At 40.5% G+C, this 14,364-nt stretch overlaps 1 protein-coding gene across 1 annotated transcript in view; it reads right to left on the bottom strand.

The window, feature by feature from the left end:
* The window catches only part of znf408 (zinc finger protein 408), a 28,719-nt gene extending 14,714 nt beyond the window's left edge, over nt 1-14,005 (bottom strand). The window contains exons 1-7 of the mRNA XM_079243099.1: nt 13,893-14,005; nt 11,570-11,852; nt 9,916-9,962; nt 8,718-8,920; nt 3,687-4,387; nt 1,737-1,946; nt 1,304-1,427 (exon numbers count right to left, since the gene is read on the bottom strand). Coding sequence (XP_079099225.1) covers nt 1,304-1,427; nt 1,737-1,946; nt 3,687-4,387; nt 8,718-8,920; nt 9,916-9,962; nt 11,570-11,848 — 1,564 coding nt within the window. The 5' untranslated portion in view covers nt 11,849-11,852; nt 13,893-14,005. The remainder of the gene's footprint in view (nt 1-1,303; nt 1,428-1,736; nt 1,947-3,686; nt 4,388-8,717; nt 8,921-9,915; nt 9,963-11,569; nt 11,853-13,892) is intronic.
* Between the last annotated feature and the right edge of the window lie 359 nt (nt 14,006-14,364).

Genomic DNA, 14,364 nt, shown 5'->3' with positions numbered 1-14,364 from the left:
AGGGAGACTTCAACGTTGCCAGAGAAAGCCAGGAAGTGGATTTGTCGGCAACAGTGATGCAAAGCTCTGCTGAAAACACCTTCGACTAAACTCTCTGTTAGCACAGAGACGACGGTGACATCAGTCTTCTAATGCAAACTGCCAGCGGGTGTATTTTCACACAACTTCATAACTTCAAAGTGCTCTTTGTTTTCCCCAGTCAGTTGCTATGGAGACGTCATCAACATCGACCCAAATGAGGGAAAGTGCACGTCTCGTTTGTTTTCCTTGTTGACATGTTTATATGTAAACTGTTACACAAAGGAGAGAAAAGAGGTCAGCAAACAGCTGCGTCCGACGGTAAAATTATCTCCAGTTTCATTTTTAAACATGGCGTGTGTATTTCTTTAGACTTGAGGATAAATGTGTGCAAGTCAAGAATCTTCAGCTTGCTGCAGCTTACAACAGAAGCAACTCGCTTGCCTCAAGTAAAAGACGTCTCTGAATAAACTATGACACTTTTATGGAACAGAAGCAGTGAGAAAAGGCCAGGAATGTAAATGTTTTCTTTAGGGGGAAAGAATCAGAGAAACAATGTTGCAGGATTAAGCAAAATAAAATAAAAAATAAAATAAAGATAAAAAAAAAAAAAAAATGAATAAATAAATAAAATCAAATAAAAATACATTTAAAACAAAAAAAAAAAGCTTCCGACTTTTGAGGAGCAGGTATGAGTCAAGGTCAGCCACGCCTTCGGTTAAAAACAGTAGAAATAATAAAATATCACATGGATTTTCTGAACCAGGTAGTTTTACATTATTATAATTTGCTATTTTTCATAAATAAAAATCCGTATTTCTCTCATTTAATGCTTCTCAACAGATTTTCAGTGTGAGGAACAGACATTCAGAGATAAATGACATATGTGGAGCCACTTTGCATCATCTGGCTCCAGCAGGTGCACGCTAACAAGATGGTGAGTACTTTTGCTGTCTTTAAAGCCATTTTTTTTAAACCCAATGAAAAAACTAAACAATCATTGGATTATTTCTTCTTTAAAAAATAAATTCTAGTCTAAAAGATAAAAACAAAGTGGGGAAAATAAAATGCAAATCTAACAAAATTTCCACACCAGTCATTGCCTGTTATCTGAGACTTCCTTGGCCGTACGCGTTGCTTCATGTCCCTGGGGGTTCGTGCAACCTGTTGGCTTCAGTAAGCCCTGCTGTCAGACAAACATCTGGCCACAGCAGCATGAAGCTGATCTCAGCCGACTGATCAGCTTGTTGCAGCTGCAGGAGCACACCTGTGTTCCTAACATTACCTTTCTGACTGAAGCACTTCCCGCAGTGCTGACAGATGTGAGGCTTCTCCCCCGAGTGGAGCTTCATGTGATTCCTCAGGGAGTTGCTGTTGGCCAACAGCTTGGGGCAAACTGTGCACTGCATCTGGGGAAAGAAAACCAAAATAAGTTGCAGCAGGTTGTCTTCTATCCCTATTTTTGAATACTATGCTCTGGGAGGAAAATACAAGACTTGCATGCATATTTAAAGATGTTATGTGAAAGTCTGGGATAGCTTAAGGGGAAAGAAGAAGCAGTGCTTAAATATTCCTGCAGGTTTCAGGAGAAATACTGTACAGGGGCGAGAAATGAATCCATTTAGCTGCATATTGCTCTTCTAATTAAATCTGCAATCATCTGTTCCTGCCACCAGATATGAGAGGAGAATTACTTGACGGATAGCTTTTGGAGCTACCTTTGGGGTTTGCATGTAGATCATACTGCTGCAGTGAAGGAGGCGGTGGACGCGCAAGGACGGGCGGCGTGCGAAGGCTTTGCCACAGTGCTCACAGGTGTAAGGTTTCTCCCCGGTGTGCAGGACCATGTGCTCCTTCAGGTCTCGCTTCAGGCCGTAGGCTTTATCGCAGTGAGGGCAGGAGAACGGACGCTCACCGCGGTGACTCATCTGAAAATAAACTCCATCATTATTTGAAATGATACATGCAAGCATCACTGCCATTGTTATCCATCGCCAGGACGGGAAAATTGCTACCTGGCATGATGACTAAGCTCCTAAACATCAAGGGAGATGTCTGGAAGGAAGAAAAGTCCCTTTTAACGACAGAATAAAACACCAGTGTGCTATTCCGAACCCATTTGCTTTGTCAAGTGCTGTTTATGCTCCTGTGGATGGCAGAAAATGTTTCAGCTAAAGCATCAGCTGCAAATATCCTCCCTTCATGTCAGTCACTCTGAATCTGACGTTTTGATCGATCTGCGGTTTCAGACCACAGCTGAAAAGTTACACAGAGTTACCAGCTGGAACAAAGACAGTGAGCCGAAGAGGAACCAAACACTTCTTCCTGTGAAACATCAGATTATCACACATTTATATTCATCTCTATGTGAGCTGTTAAGTGTAGAAGCTGAATCTTGACAAAATTAATGTACGTTTTCCACCAGAGAACTGATTATTTTATGATTTTAGTAAAGTGTGACCTCTGATCATAGCTTGACTTGGACTGTGAAGGATTCCGGAGGATCAGTTACCAACTCAAGAGAAACATTACAGTAACAGCATGTGTAAACTGAGCTACTAGCACTATACTGCTAACATAGACCATATATAAAAGATGGGCGGAGCCTCCATTACGTCACCCGTAGGTTTCTGAAGAGCTGAACTAAAGCTCATCCACTGTCACCATCTTGGCAGCGTCACGCCTTTCGTCTGTTCCCGGAAAAGACAAAAATAGGCAAAGAAGTAGGGCTGCGGTGGGGCTCTAAGTGTCGGGGTGGATGATTGACGTCTGTTTACCTGTTTATAGCTAATGCTAACCTGGAGCTAACAGGAGCTAACCAGCTAACGGAGGTATGCAGGCTCAAGCTGAGTCACGCTGTTAACCAACTAAAAACCGCGGTTGTGCTACATTCTGCTTTCTTGCAGCGGCAGATTGGGTACCTGCCAATCAAAAGGACACGCCCCTAAATATGCCAAATTTTTAGATTAAATTACTTTTAAACGGCCGAGTTAGAAAAAAATGACCACCCCGCAGAGTTGTCATGGAGGTAAACCTGACCTATTAAACCTAAAATGGATTTTTGCACCAGACTGTAAACATGTTTATTTCTGCTGTAAACATGTTTATTTCTGCTGTGAAGTTGGTCTTTTTAACACGGGAGTCTATGGGGATTTGCTCTGTTTTGCAGCCCCTAGTGGATGAAGGGGGAACTGCAGTTTTTGGTACTTTCGCATCGGCTTCACTTTTAACTGCCGGAGGTTGCCGCTTGCTCTGAAACCAGCAGTCATCTAGACTTGGTGCAGTGAGAAACCCTTAGAAACCCATTTAGACCAGGGGTGTCAAACTCCAGTCCTCGAGTGATTTTGGCAGGTTTTTGTTGTTTCCCTCTATCAACGCAGCTGATTCGAATCAAATGGATCCAGCAGCTTCTTCTCAACCTGTTTTTAAGTTTTGGTCAGGAGCATGGAGACAACAAAAACCTTCAGGATACCGGCCCTCGAGGACTGGAGTTCGACACCTGTGATTGAGACCAAAAGCACCATATACTTCTTCCTTCTGTTTGCATCAATTCACCTACCTGTGGTTTTATTTTTCTGCAATGCAAGTGCAAAAAGCACTGGCTTCATTTTACATTTCAAACTTTGTGCTGCAGAATTGAAGAAGACTTAAAAAAAAGACGGAGGTACCTGATGAGCTCTGAAGCTTTCTGTCGAGGTGTAGCTTTTCCCACAGTCTAGACAGGTGAAGGGTTTCTTGTCTGTGTGGCTGAACTGATGTTTCTTCAGGTGACCCATCTGGTAGAACTTTTTACCGCAGGTGGAACATCTGTAGCGTCTCTCTCTGATGTCCACTTCGCATCCAGGGGTCCCATCAGCTGGACATTCTGTCCTGTTTGACTCAGCTTCAGGGTGGGGTGTGTTTGAGGAGTCTACGGGGTCCTCTGAGCAGCTTCCGGTCTGTTCCTCGATGCATCCTTTCTCAGATGGAGGAGCGCTGCGTTTCACCCGGTTTGTCAGGGTGTGAACGCGTCGTGGTTTAGCAGCCAGGCGGGAGCTGGAGCGGAGGGCGGGAGGAGCAAGAAGTCCTCTGGAGTCTGTCTCTTTGTCCACAGAGCTGGAGTTTAACTGTCTGTCCACAGCAGCAGAGACACCGTCCGAGTGTCGGACTGCTGTTGAGTCAGGACTCAACTCAGATGGGTCGGACTTAACTTTCCTCCTCTTGCTGCATGTCGGTGGTTGACTCCTCTTTTGGCATCTGTGAGAGTCTCTGTGTTGTTCTACCTCGTCCTCCTGAAGTCGTTTCTTCTCTTTCTTGTCTGGGTTTTCATGAACGACTGTGTTGCTGATAAATTCAGTCTCTGTAACTGTTGTTGGATTCACTTTGTCTTCTGTCCAAAAGAAAGAAAGTAAATCAAACACCACCAGAATTTATCAAGAAGACATTCACATTTTTATTCATACTAACCTTTTAAGTACAGAAAAAATAATATTTCATCATTTTTCTCATGTTTTATAGCTCTGTAAACTCAATATTTTGAGGTTTGAGGGTTTATCAATGTAGTTTTAAGTCCTGGATTACGAACAAACGAACTGGTGTCACAAATTTGTGGCAAATTTATTCATTATTTTTTATTCAATTGACCTATTTTATTTTATGCACTTATATTTATGTATTTAATTTTATGTTATCTATTTTTATGAAAGACTTAGTTCTTTTTTTCCATTTTTTTTGTTATCTTTTTCCAGATTTTTTTAATTCCCATATTTACTTTGTGTTTATATAATTGCAAGTAAATTAAGGCATTAAGGGGTTAAAGGCCAATTATTTCACTAAAGCTGCTCTTAAGAGTTTTCTTGGTGCTGAGTAAGAACAACCAATCTTTATAATGTTTGATTTAAACAGCGTTATATGTGAAGATCCTCCTCTTCTGACGGTGGGGTATCCCCTGGTTCTCCCCTCGGCCCTCACTTGTTTAGAGCTGGAGATATTCTGATATTGTGGTGACAGTGTAACCCTCCTGGTCCCCGGGGAATCCTACCCTGCTTATTTTATTTGCTTACTATTGCAACACACTTGATTCAGATTAAACTTCTGATCAAGTTCTCTGCAAACCTGCAAATAAGTCGTTCATTTGAGAAACATGTGTGAAGGTTTCAGTGACTGTAACAATAATAAAATCATACAGTAAGATTAAAGCATGTCCATAACTGCAGCCTTTTTGCAGCATCTTTGGTCTGCGGAAGTTAGAACTTGCTGAAAGTGGTGCAAGAGAGGAAAATCTATGGAAAGACGTGCATAGAGAAGGCTGGAATGGAAGAGTTACTGTAGCTTATTTAAAGTGAATATTTAGTCTAAATGGATCTTAATGGTCACAAAAATTAGCCAATTTTACTTACTTAAGGTTATTAATATAAACTGACCCTATTCTGTATCATTTCATTTGGTTTATTTCACTTTGTGCTTTCTGTGTGTCTGGAAAACAAAATGATAAAGTTTATTTTCCTCATTAAACTTGGATACAAATTCTTTTTTATGTGTTGTTGTTAAATATTTACATGTACAACTTTTACAGCATCTAGCTTAAAATTAGGATCTGGCTTCTGTATTGTTCCCCTGAAAGAAATCTAATGTTCATCTCGTTTTTCGTTGATTCGTTCAGTCCTTTCATCATTTTATTCATTTATTTCAAAGCCTCTTTTATCTCCTTGTTATTGTGTTCTTCCAAATATAACCGTTTTCTGTCTTTAAATCTAATTAATAAGACAACATTGTATGTTCCCTGCAGGGATCAATGACTTCTTATCCGATTATATTTAATTTAGTAATTCTAATTGTTTTGAAGAGGCATTGAAGATTTATAGGCTGAAAGTGTTTGAATCAGCGCGCTACAAGAGCACACTTTTAATCAGACATGCAGAGTCTGTTGCTGCTGGGTATTTCTGCATGAAGCTCCTCCTTAACATCCCATCAATCACAGAGCATAAAAGCTCCACAAAGCAGAAATAATAAAGGATTAGCAGAGCTGGAGAGCATCTTATTTGCTTTAAAACTAATGTGCTTTAATGTGTGTGTGTTTTCTGATTTAAATGAATCATTTTGTGTTTTGAAAGAAATTATTCCTCCTCTGATTATTCATCTCTCGCCTTCATTTTGTTTTGACTTCATTTTTTGCTTTCTGGAGGTTTTTTGTTTTCCTCCTGAAGACCTCAGCTGAAAATAATGGATGCCGGAACGTAATCAGTAAGCAGATGAGTGAAGACGTTTCTCCGCTCGCCCCTTCGTGTTGCACAATTCCTTTAATTATAACCGAGGCTGTAATCATAAAAGTTAATAACAAAGAAAGTTTTGGAGATCTTAATTCCACAAATGATTACACAGTGGAGGTAGATGTAGCAGGTGGAGAAAAGGAAAGGATATTAGGCAAAGCAACCGCGGTCAGCTTTTATAACGGCTTCAGATGGTTTATATTAACGCCATTAATCTGCGGCGCCAACTTCATATTTTCCTGCAGAGCTGTGAGGTTCTTCATTTCATCTCATTATTTTAGTTTTTTTATTATGTTCTTATAGTCTTGAGCCTTCTTATTTACAACACCAGTCAAAGGTTTGGACACACTTTTCCATTAAATATAATGAAAAAGTTTGTTCACACTTCTGACTGGTACTGTACCTGAGCTCCCAGTTAGAAGCCCTGGTGGACTCTGAGGTACCGGTACCGGCCGAAAAGTTAGAACTAAAACGTCTGGTAGCACTACAACGGTCTTCGTCTGTGGAACAGCCAGCTGGAGAACCACGGGTTCCACTCGCAGATGAAAACATGTTTCTGTCCAGAAGGATTTTAGCATTTGAAGTCATTTCTAGGCTCATTTTTACCACCAGATGTCAAGAATTCTTACATATTTTACCTTTAAATTAAGTAAAAATCAGCAGATTCCAGAAGTTCGTCTCTTTAGAGTTTATCTAAAGCTTGTTGTGGAATAAAAGATGTATTTAAAAAGAAATGCAGGGACATGTTTGCTGCTTTAAACCTGCACAACATCTCGGATCCATCCAGCAGGTTTTCCATGTATTCCTGCTTCAACACACCTGATGGATCTAACAGCCTATCAGCTTCTGGACAATGACTCGGTGTGAGTCAGCTGTGTTGGAGCAGGGATACATAGAAAACTTGCTGTATTGTCCCCCCCGTAGGGCCAAAGTGAGTACCTCTACCCTATGCAGTTCAGTCCAATCACCAATCTAGATGCCTTGCTTGCAACGTTGTACTAGGGATGCAACGGTACGCCAGACTCCCGGCTCAGTACGCAGCTTGTAAGGAAACCAACACAAAACATGAAACTGCTGGACTTTAGTGGGAACATAGACATGCAGAAAGACATTTAAAATGAAACCAAAAGGATGGTATGAAGGAAGACGTGTCCTCTCTGTTTAAATTAACAGGATCTGAACTGCAGATTATAAAAAGGGATGTTTCAGGGATAAAACAGATAAATATTTCTCATAAATAGAAACACTTTCAACGCTGCAGGAATAAAAAAAAAAAAAATAAAAAAAAAAACCATCATGCTCTTCGTAGTGATTTTAGCACAGTTCATCCACAACAAGTTTTCATTGAGAGCGTTCTCATTTACATATGAAGGGGGCGGAGCTACAGCTGCTTCCATCTGACCCACTTGTCTTTGTTCAGGTACATCAAATCAAATTTATTTATAAAGCCCCTTTTCATATGATAAAAACATAGCACAAAGTGCTTTAGACATTTAAAAACACATACAGGTACACGCACACCTCCACAGACTTTGCACGGTTGTTCAGATGCTGCTGTTTATACTCTACATATCTGCATGTCTACAAGATTACTTTTACCTTTACTTTTATTACATATTTTTAACAAAAAAAAATGTATGTATACATGTTCATTTCTCTGCATGCCCTTACCTTATTTGTAAAATAGTTGTAAAATAGCTGTATTTCTACTTTTGTATTATTCAGTGTTTTTATTATTATTTTTATTATTCAGCACCTTATCACTGAAACAAGTTCCTAGTCTGTGAATTGTTCAAAGACAATGGCAATAAAAGTCTTTCTGATTCTGACTTTGTGTACACAACCTATAAAAACGTATACAATCTGTAGAAAGAAAAAGAAAAAACGTGTCAGAACGCAGAGAACCCCGAGTCAGGAAACACATATTTCACAGTGAAGCCGAAGTGTTCCCAAACATGTGATTTTAATGACAGAAGACGGTTCAGAAGCTCTGGTTTCTCCTGGAATCTACAGCTAGCCGTGACGCCAAAGGCCGTCCCAAAAATATGCAAATACAAGTACCATCACACCCTTACTGTTGTCTTCCATGATACTTCTCTGACATTATGTAACCTAAACAGTACTACAGCATCAAACAAAGCTTGTACTGCAGTGTTAAAGCTCAAAGAGGGTCTCACTTCACACAGTTGTGTGTCCCTTCAGAGACACCGTAGCAGGCATGGTGGCAGAAATAAGGCAGCTGCCACGCATGTGGACCCGCAGTTAGTCGATATAAATGGCTTATTATAAAGGAACACAAGCATTAAAGCTATTTCAGTAATTAGATACTAATAGAAAACAGTATTTTTTCACTAACTTTATATCTAGTTACATTTTTAATGCTAAATGTCTTGTTTGCTTAAAAGGCAAATAACCGATCTGTTCAAACTCTGAAACTCTCTTCGGTCTCACCTGTGCGTCGAGCCGAGTCATCCGATTGGTCCGTTTTCTGACCTTTTACTGCAGCATCATCGTACAACAGCAGCTCTGATCCGGCTTGGATGTCCTGACACACACGCAGACACACGTCCACACACTCCCCTTCACACACACCACCACATGCACACTGTACCGCCACGTTCTGCTGGGCTGGGCCTGGCACCTGGCAGGCAAAGCTGGCGGGGAAAAAAACCCAAAGAGAAGTGAGAATGTTTCTGATCAGCAGGAAGCTTCGACTGACAAATGAAAAGAGCAGAAAAATGGGCAAAAAAAACTGAGCTATAACAGGAAAAACGATCATTTCAGCTGGAGCGACTACAGTCACATCACAGGCGATTCCAATGTTAGTGTAACTCTTTTTCCAATTTCACGCTGTAGGAGAGAAATCTAGGGCAGTTTTTTTCTTATCGGGACACCTCCGAGTCTACAGCCTGGAGCAGCAGATGGCGAAGCAGAGATGCAGCCAGCAACAAAAGAAACGGCTGGTGAGATATAAACTATATCACACACAAGCAAACCCTCAGAAATGGGGCGGTTGTTGAGCTCAAACTTGGAAGTTAAGATATTTAAGATGCCTTCAATAGGAAAACTCGTTTTTAAGCGCTAATATTTCTTATTTAAAGTGTTTTGACAGCATTATCCATGATCCGGATCACCATAATTTTTTTCACATTTCCAACAAGTCCTGAAAATTTCATAAAGATCCATCCGTTCTTGAGTATTCTTGAACACAAACAAAGATATATACGCTGGTGAAATCATAACCTCCATAGCGGAGGTAAATACCTATTGTCTTGTGTAGAAAGGTCATTAGCAGCTCTAAATGATGTTTATTCAGCCGGGCTGACACTAAAAATGGCTCTTTAGGGGGGAAAGGTTGCAGACACTGCTCTATCGCAGCATTAATAGTCTCACATCAGATATTCCAGGAGCTTCTAGTCAGAGCAGATCGTAGTTTTCACATTCAACACCTTGTTTTTTTGTAGTTTTCATGTGTAAATATGAAATTCTGCTAAATTGTAGCTTCATAAATCCAGAGTTGTTGGACTTGTTGTTGTACCAGTAAAGTTCTGTTCTTCTCTGATGTGAAACGGATTATTTTTACACCACTGCTGTGGTACTTTTACATAACTAAACAAGCAGAATACTTTCTTCCACTGTGTCTACTTACTTGATCCAGATGGCTCTCTGGACAGAAGCCGATTTTCCCATCAGCTCCTAAAAAACCAAAAACAGACCGTTTATTTTCATTTACATATTTTTGCCACATTAAAAATGAGCTGTTTTCCATTTACAGTGTCCAAATACTCATGTAATGAGTTCGGTACCTGGAAAAAAAGTGTCATTTTACATTAATGCTAGTCATTAGCATCCACGTTGGGCTCAGACAAGCAGACGGAGCTTTGAATGTGCGCTGATTGCAGGGCTCATGTAAATTATCACTGATACATCTTTTCTTCTGTGAAACGCCGCTGACTGCTGCTCCTCAACTTGTCCTCGCTTGAACATTCGTTGGAAACTGCGAGGACCACTTCATTATCTTCCCACGGGGTCGGCGTTTAATGAAGCAGAGCGGCTTGCAGTTGCCGGGCGTCTGCAGTCGGAACAAAAACTGCATCAGACTGAGACGTGGTTATGAAACGAGCTCAAGGCTGACTCCACAGCCTGACAGAATGGATCCAGACCGTGGTTTCTGTTTTTGTTCAGGTGCAGCTCTGAGTTCAGGTCTGATGATAAATGCAGAGAGGAGGTGACCACTGCTCAGCAAGCTAAATGCTAAATATTCAGATGAAGGCAGATGCAGAGAAACGCTGAGGTGAGCAGTTAAAACACCCAGCTTGCCATCTCAAGACGCTTTACAGACAGGAAGAAAACATAGTGAAAGCCAGTTCATAATATGAATACATCCTATGAAGTTTTATACCATTAGTTTGAGTCAGGTGTGTTGGAGCAGGGAAATATTAAAAACCTGCCAGACTGCGGCCATTAAAAGGCCAAATTTAGCAGCCATGTCTTACAGGAACGATTTTGTTCAGTTAAATTCTATAAATAACTCGTTATGTGCTTTCAAGTTGCGTTTCCGTTACACCTAGATTTGCAAAAAAAAAAAAAATATTGGAATAAAAAATAATAATCTCGATATTCTGCATATTTAGAGGCGTGTCCTTTTGATTGACAGGTACCTGATCTCCCGCTTCAAGTCGGAAGAACGTTGAACAACCGCGGTTTTTAGCCGGTTAACACCGTGACTTAGCTTTAGCCCGCTTACCTCCGTTAGCTGGTTAGCTCCCGTTATCTCCGGGTTAGCTTGGTTAGCTCTTAGCTACAGAAAGCTCGGAGTTCGCTCGATGTCAATCATCCACCATGATGGTCATAGGCCCCCTCTCAGCTCCACCTCTTTGCCCAAAATTTTTATTTTCCGGGTGAGACGACACGCATGCCCCTGTCAAGATGGCGACGGTAGGAACCGCCCACCGAGCTTCACTTCAGCTCTTCAGAAACCTACGGGTGATGTCACGGAGGCTCCGCCCATCTTTTTATACAGTCTATGGTCCATACACACCGCGCCACCTTTACCTGAGATGAACTGGTCACATGACCCCCTACGTCGCGTCAGGTGAGTCATAACTGTGATGAAAGCATAACACTCTTGTGATTTACTTCTATATCGACACATCTGGGAAAAAAACACCTCATGACAGGAAGAAACCTTTTCGCGATATTTAAGAGGTTTTTCAAATTATAAAGACAAAATCTAAATTCCTTTACAGTCAATGATCAACATGAAAGTAAAATTAAATCCTACAGATGATTTTTTTTTTTACCTTTTCTTTCTCTGAGCTGCCAGACTGAGCTGCTCTAGACTCCACATTGGTGGCGATTTCGCTGCTTTGGGTTAGCGAGTCAGAGCGATACTTGGCGGAGGTCCACTCTGCGTCCACTTCCCTCCCCAGCACGGAGCCCGCCTCCAGCGGGCGGCCGACCCACCACAGCCCCAGCCGACCCCGGCAGAGCTGGGACGGCCCTACAGCCAACCCGCAGGGAAGCAACGAGCAGAGGAAGGAGCTGAGATCCGACGGGACGGGAGGAAGGAGACGGGCCATCAACCTGCAGGGAAAACGTGAAACGCAGAAAGCTCAGAGTTTAGACTTCTGCTGAACAGATCAGGAAAACAGATCGCTTCAAGGTCGTCACGGCTTTTTAAACTCTGCTGTATTTATGCCTGCCATCTATCTTAAGTTTGTTCTTCATGTTCTGTCTTTGCTTTTCTGGTTTTTATTTGACCTTTCAGGCATCCTTCTGCTATGAAAGCACACCATCAGAAAAAAACTAAAGTCTATTTTAGCTTATTTTTCTTTCACAAAGACATTAAAGTCCCTGGGCTGCTTCTTCAGAAAGAGACAGTTTCATCCACATAGCAGGTAAAATCCTGCTGTAATACTCAACTCTGCTCTGGATTTCTCCAGCTTCAGAACTCGGGTCTTCAAATACACACTCGTGTTGATTTTAAGTCTTTTTCTATCAGTCTTTTTTATACAAAAATGTTTGACATTAGAAACATAAAAACACGTCTTAATCCATAAAGTCCCCCAGACTACTAACCAACACGTCACACGTACATGACATATATCCTGGCATGCGTACAAACACACATACAGCGTCCTCACAGTCACACTGGGAAAACTAAAACAATGGTAGTTTAATGGAAAGATATTAAGTTTAAAATAATAAAAACAAAATAAAATTAAGAAATAAAGTAAGATTTAAATAAAAAAAATAATAATAAAAAAAAATCAATCCAGAAGCACTGACAGAGCTCAGACCTCGGGGGTGCAGTACGGCAGGGGTGCCAAAGTCCGGTCCTGGAGATCCACCATCCTGCAACCTTTACATGCATCCCTTCTGCTTCACACCTGAACCAAATGTCTGAGATGTCATGCAGCTCTGCCTGGAAACCAGACATTCATTTGATCCAGGTGTGTCAGAGATGGCTTCATCTAAAAGTTGCGGGATTGTAGATCTCCAGGGCTCCTGCGATAGCGTCATTCACCTGAGAAAAACCCCAAACAGCCCGACACCCCGATACCAAGCCCATGCTTTACTTCAAGCTAACATGATGGGGATAGATGCCACCTCTCGTTCAGAACCAGTGACCTTGGAAACATTCCCTGATATGAAGCTGAAACAGTCCTGAAGTTATTGAAGAAATTTGCATTTGTCTAATTTTTCTTTCTTTTATTTCTCTTTGACCAGTGATTCTGGGCATTATCTTAGCAGCTGTCACGGCAAACAGATCACTATCAGCCCGTTCCTGGATCCAGACGATGATCCGGATCAACCCCAAAATCTAACCACATCTTCCTTATTTCACTGTCTCTCAAAAACTCACCAGCCAATCAGAATGCGCCCCTGAAAGGTTTGTGTCAGAAATGAAACCAAACAATCAAGAATCAAAACCAAAGACTGTGAAGCACAACCAAAATAGAGAGAGGAGAGAAACTGAAACAAAAGTACTCAATTTAACGAAATAAAAGCCTAATAGTTTTAACGATGATTGATAATTTTTTATTTTGAGGTAATTTATTTTACTTAAGTTTTAGAAAGTTTTGGTTTTAATTGTTGTTTTTTGCTTCAGTTTTTAAAATGTTTTGCTTGGAGATTCTGAAACAAATCTGATTCCATTAAACTGCAGGAACAGCAAAAAATATATCACCAAATCTTTGCTCATAAATTTCCTGCTCTGGTTGTCTTCAAGCTGGATACTTAATCTTATGTGATAGTTTCAGATGCATAAGATTATAAATCTAGAAAATAACGTTTAAGTTAGTTACACCAGGTTCATCTTTAAACAGAATTCTCCATTGGCTCAAACTAACGCAGGAAAACGTGTTGATGGCCAACAGACAGGTATATTAGCACGAGCTAAACAGAATGGGTTGAGAATCTCTCTTTCTTTACATTTTATATAAATGTATGCTGCGTATTATGTACATAGTATTATATTGTTATTAGCTGTTTAAGTCTGCAGTGACGGCAGATGTTTGTTCACGGTATGTTAGCATCGGCTAGCTAACGAACCACGTGGTTTAGCGTTCGTGACGCAACATCAACTCGATGAGTTTATAATAGAAATATTTATATACATACACTAGAGTTGTTTGGTGGCTCAAAACGATAATAAAGTGTCGAGAAACTTAATTTATTCTGCTAAAAACTCTGGGAAAGCTATCGTTATCCAGCAAGAAACCGTGGAAAGGAAGTCCGTCTGTGTCTGGGGTCCGGTCGCAAACATGTAGTTTTTATAGTTCCGCTAACGGTCCACTTTCTACATTGGAAAATTATAGTTAAATTTCATAAACTTGAAATGATCAACCGACGTTACTAGTTAGACGATTCATGTTTAACACAGCTGTTTTAAGAAAACAGTTTATATAGTAATGTCATTGTTTATTATTTGTGCAGGTTTTATTCGCAGAACATCTATCAGTTTTTATCATTTTGTACTAATCTTTCACTTATATAAGCATTTCATCAATTTTTAGAGATTTATTTTTATTGTGTTTATTTGTTTTTGCTGTGTTCTGATGTCTTATTTCGAGTAACTTATTTGCACTTTTTT

Source organism: Telmatherina bonti, assembly GCF_933228915.1.
Source record: "Telmatherina bonti genome assembly, chromosome: 1".
Classification (NCBI taxonomy): Eukaryota; Metazoa; Chordata; class Actinopteri; order Atheriniformes; family Telmatherinidae; genus Telmatherina; species Telmatherina bonti.
The sequence above is the reverse complement of the archived record's forward strand: the minus strand, read 5'-3'. Positions and strand labels throughout refer to the sequence as shown.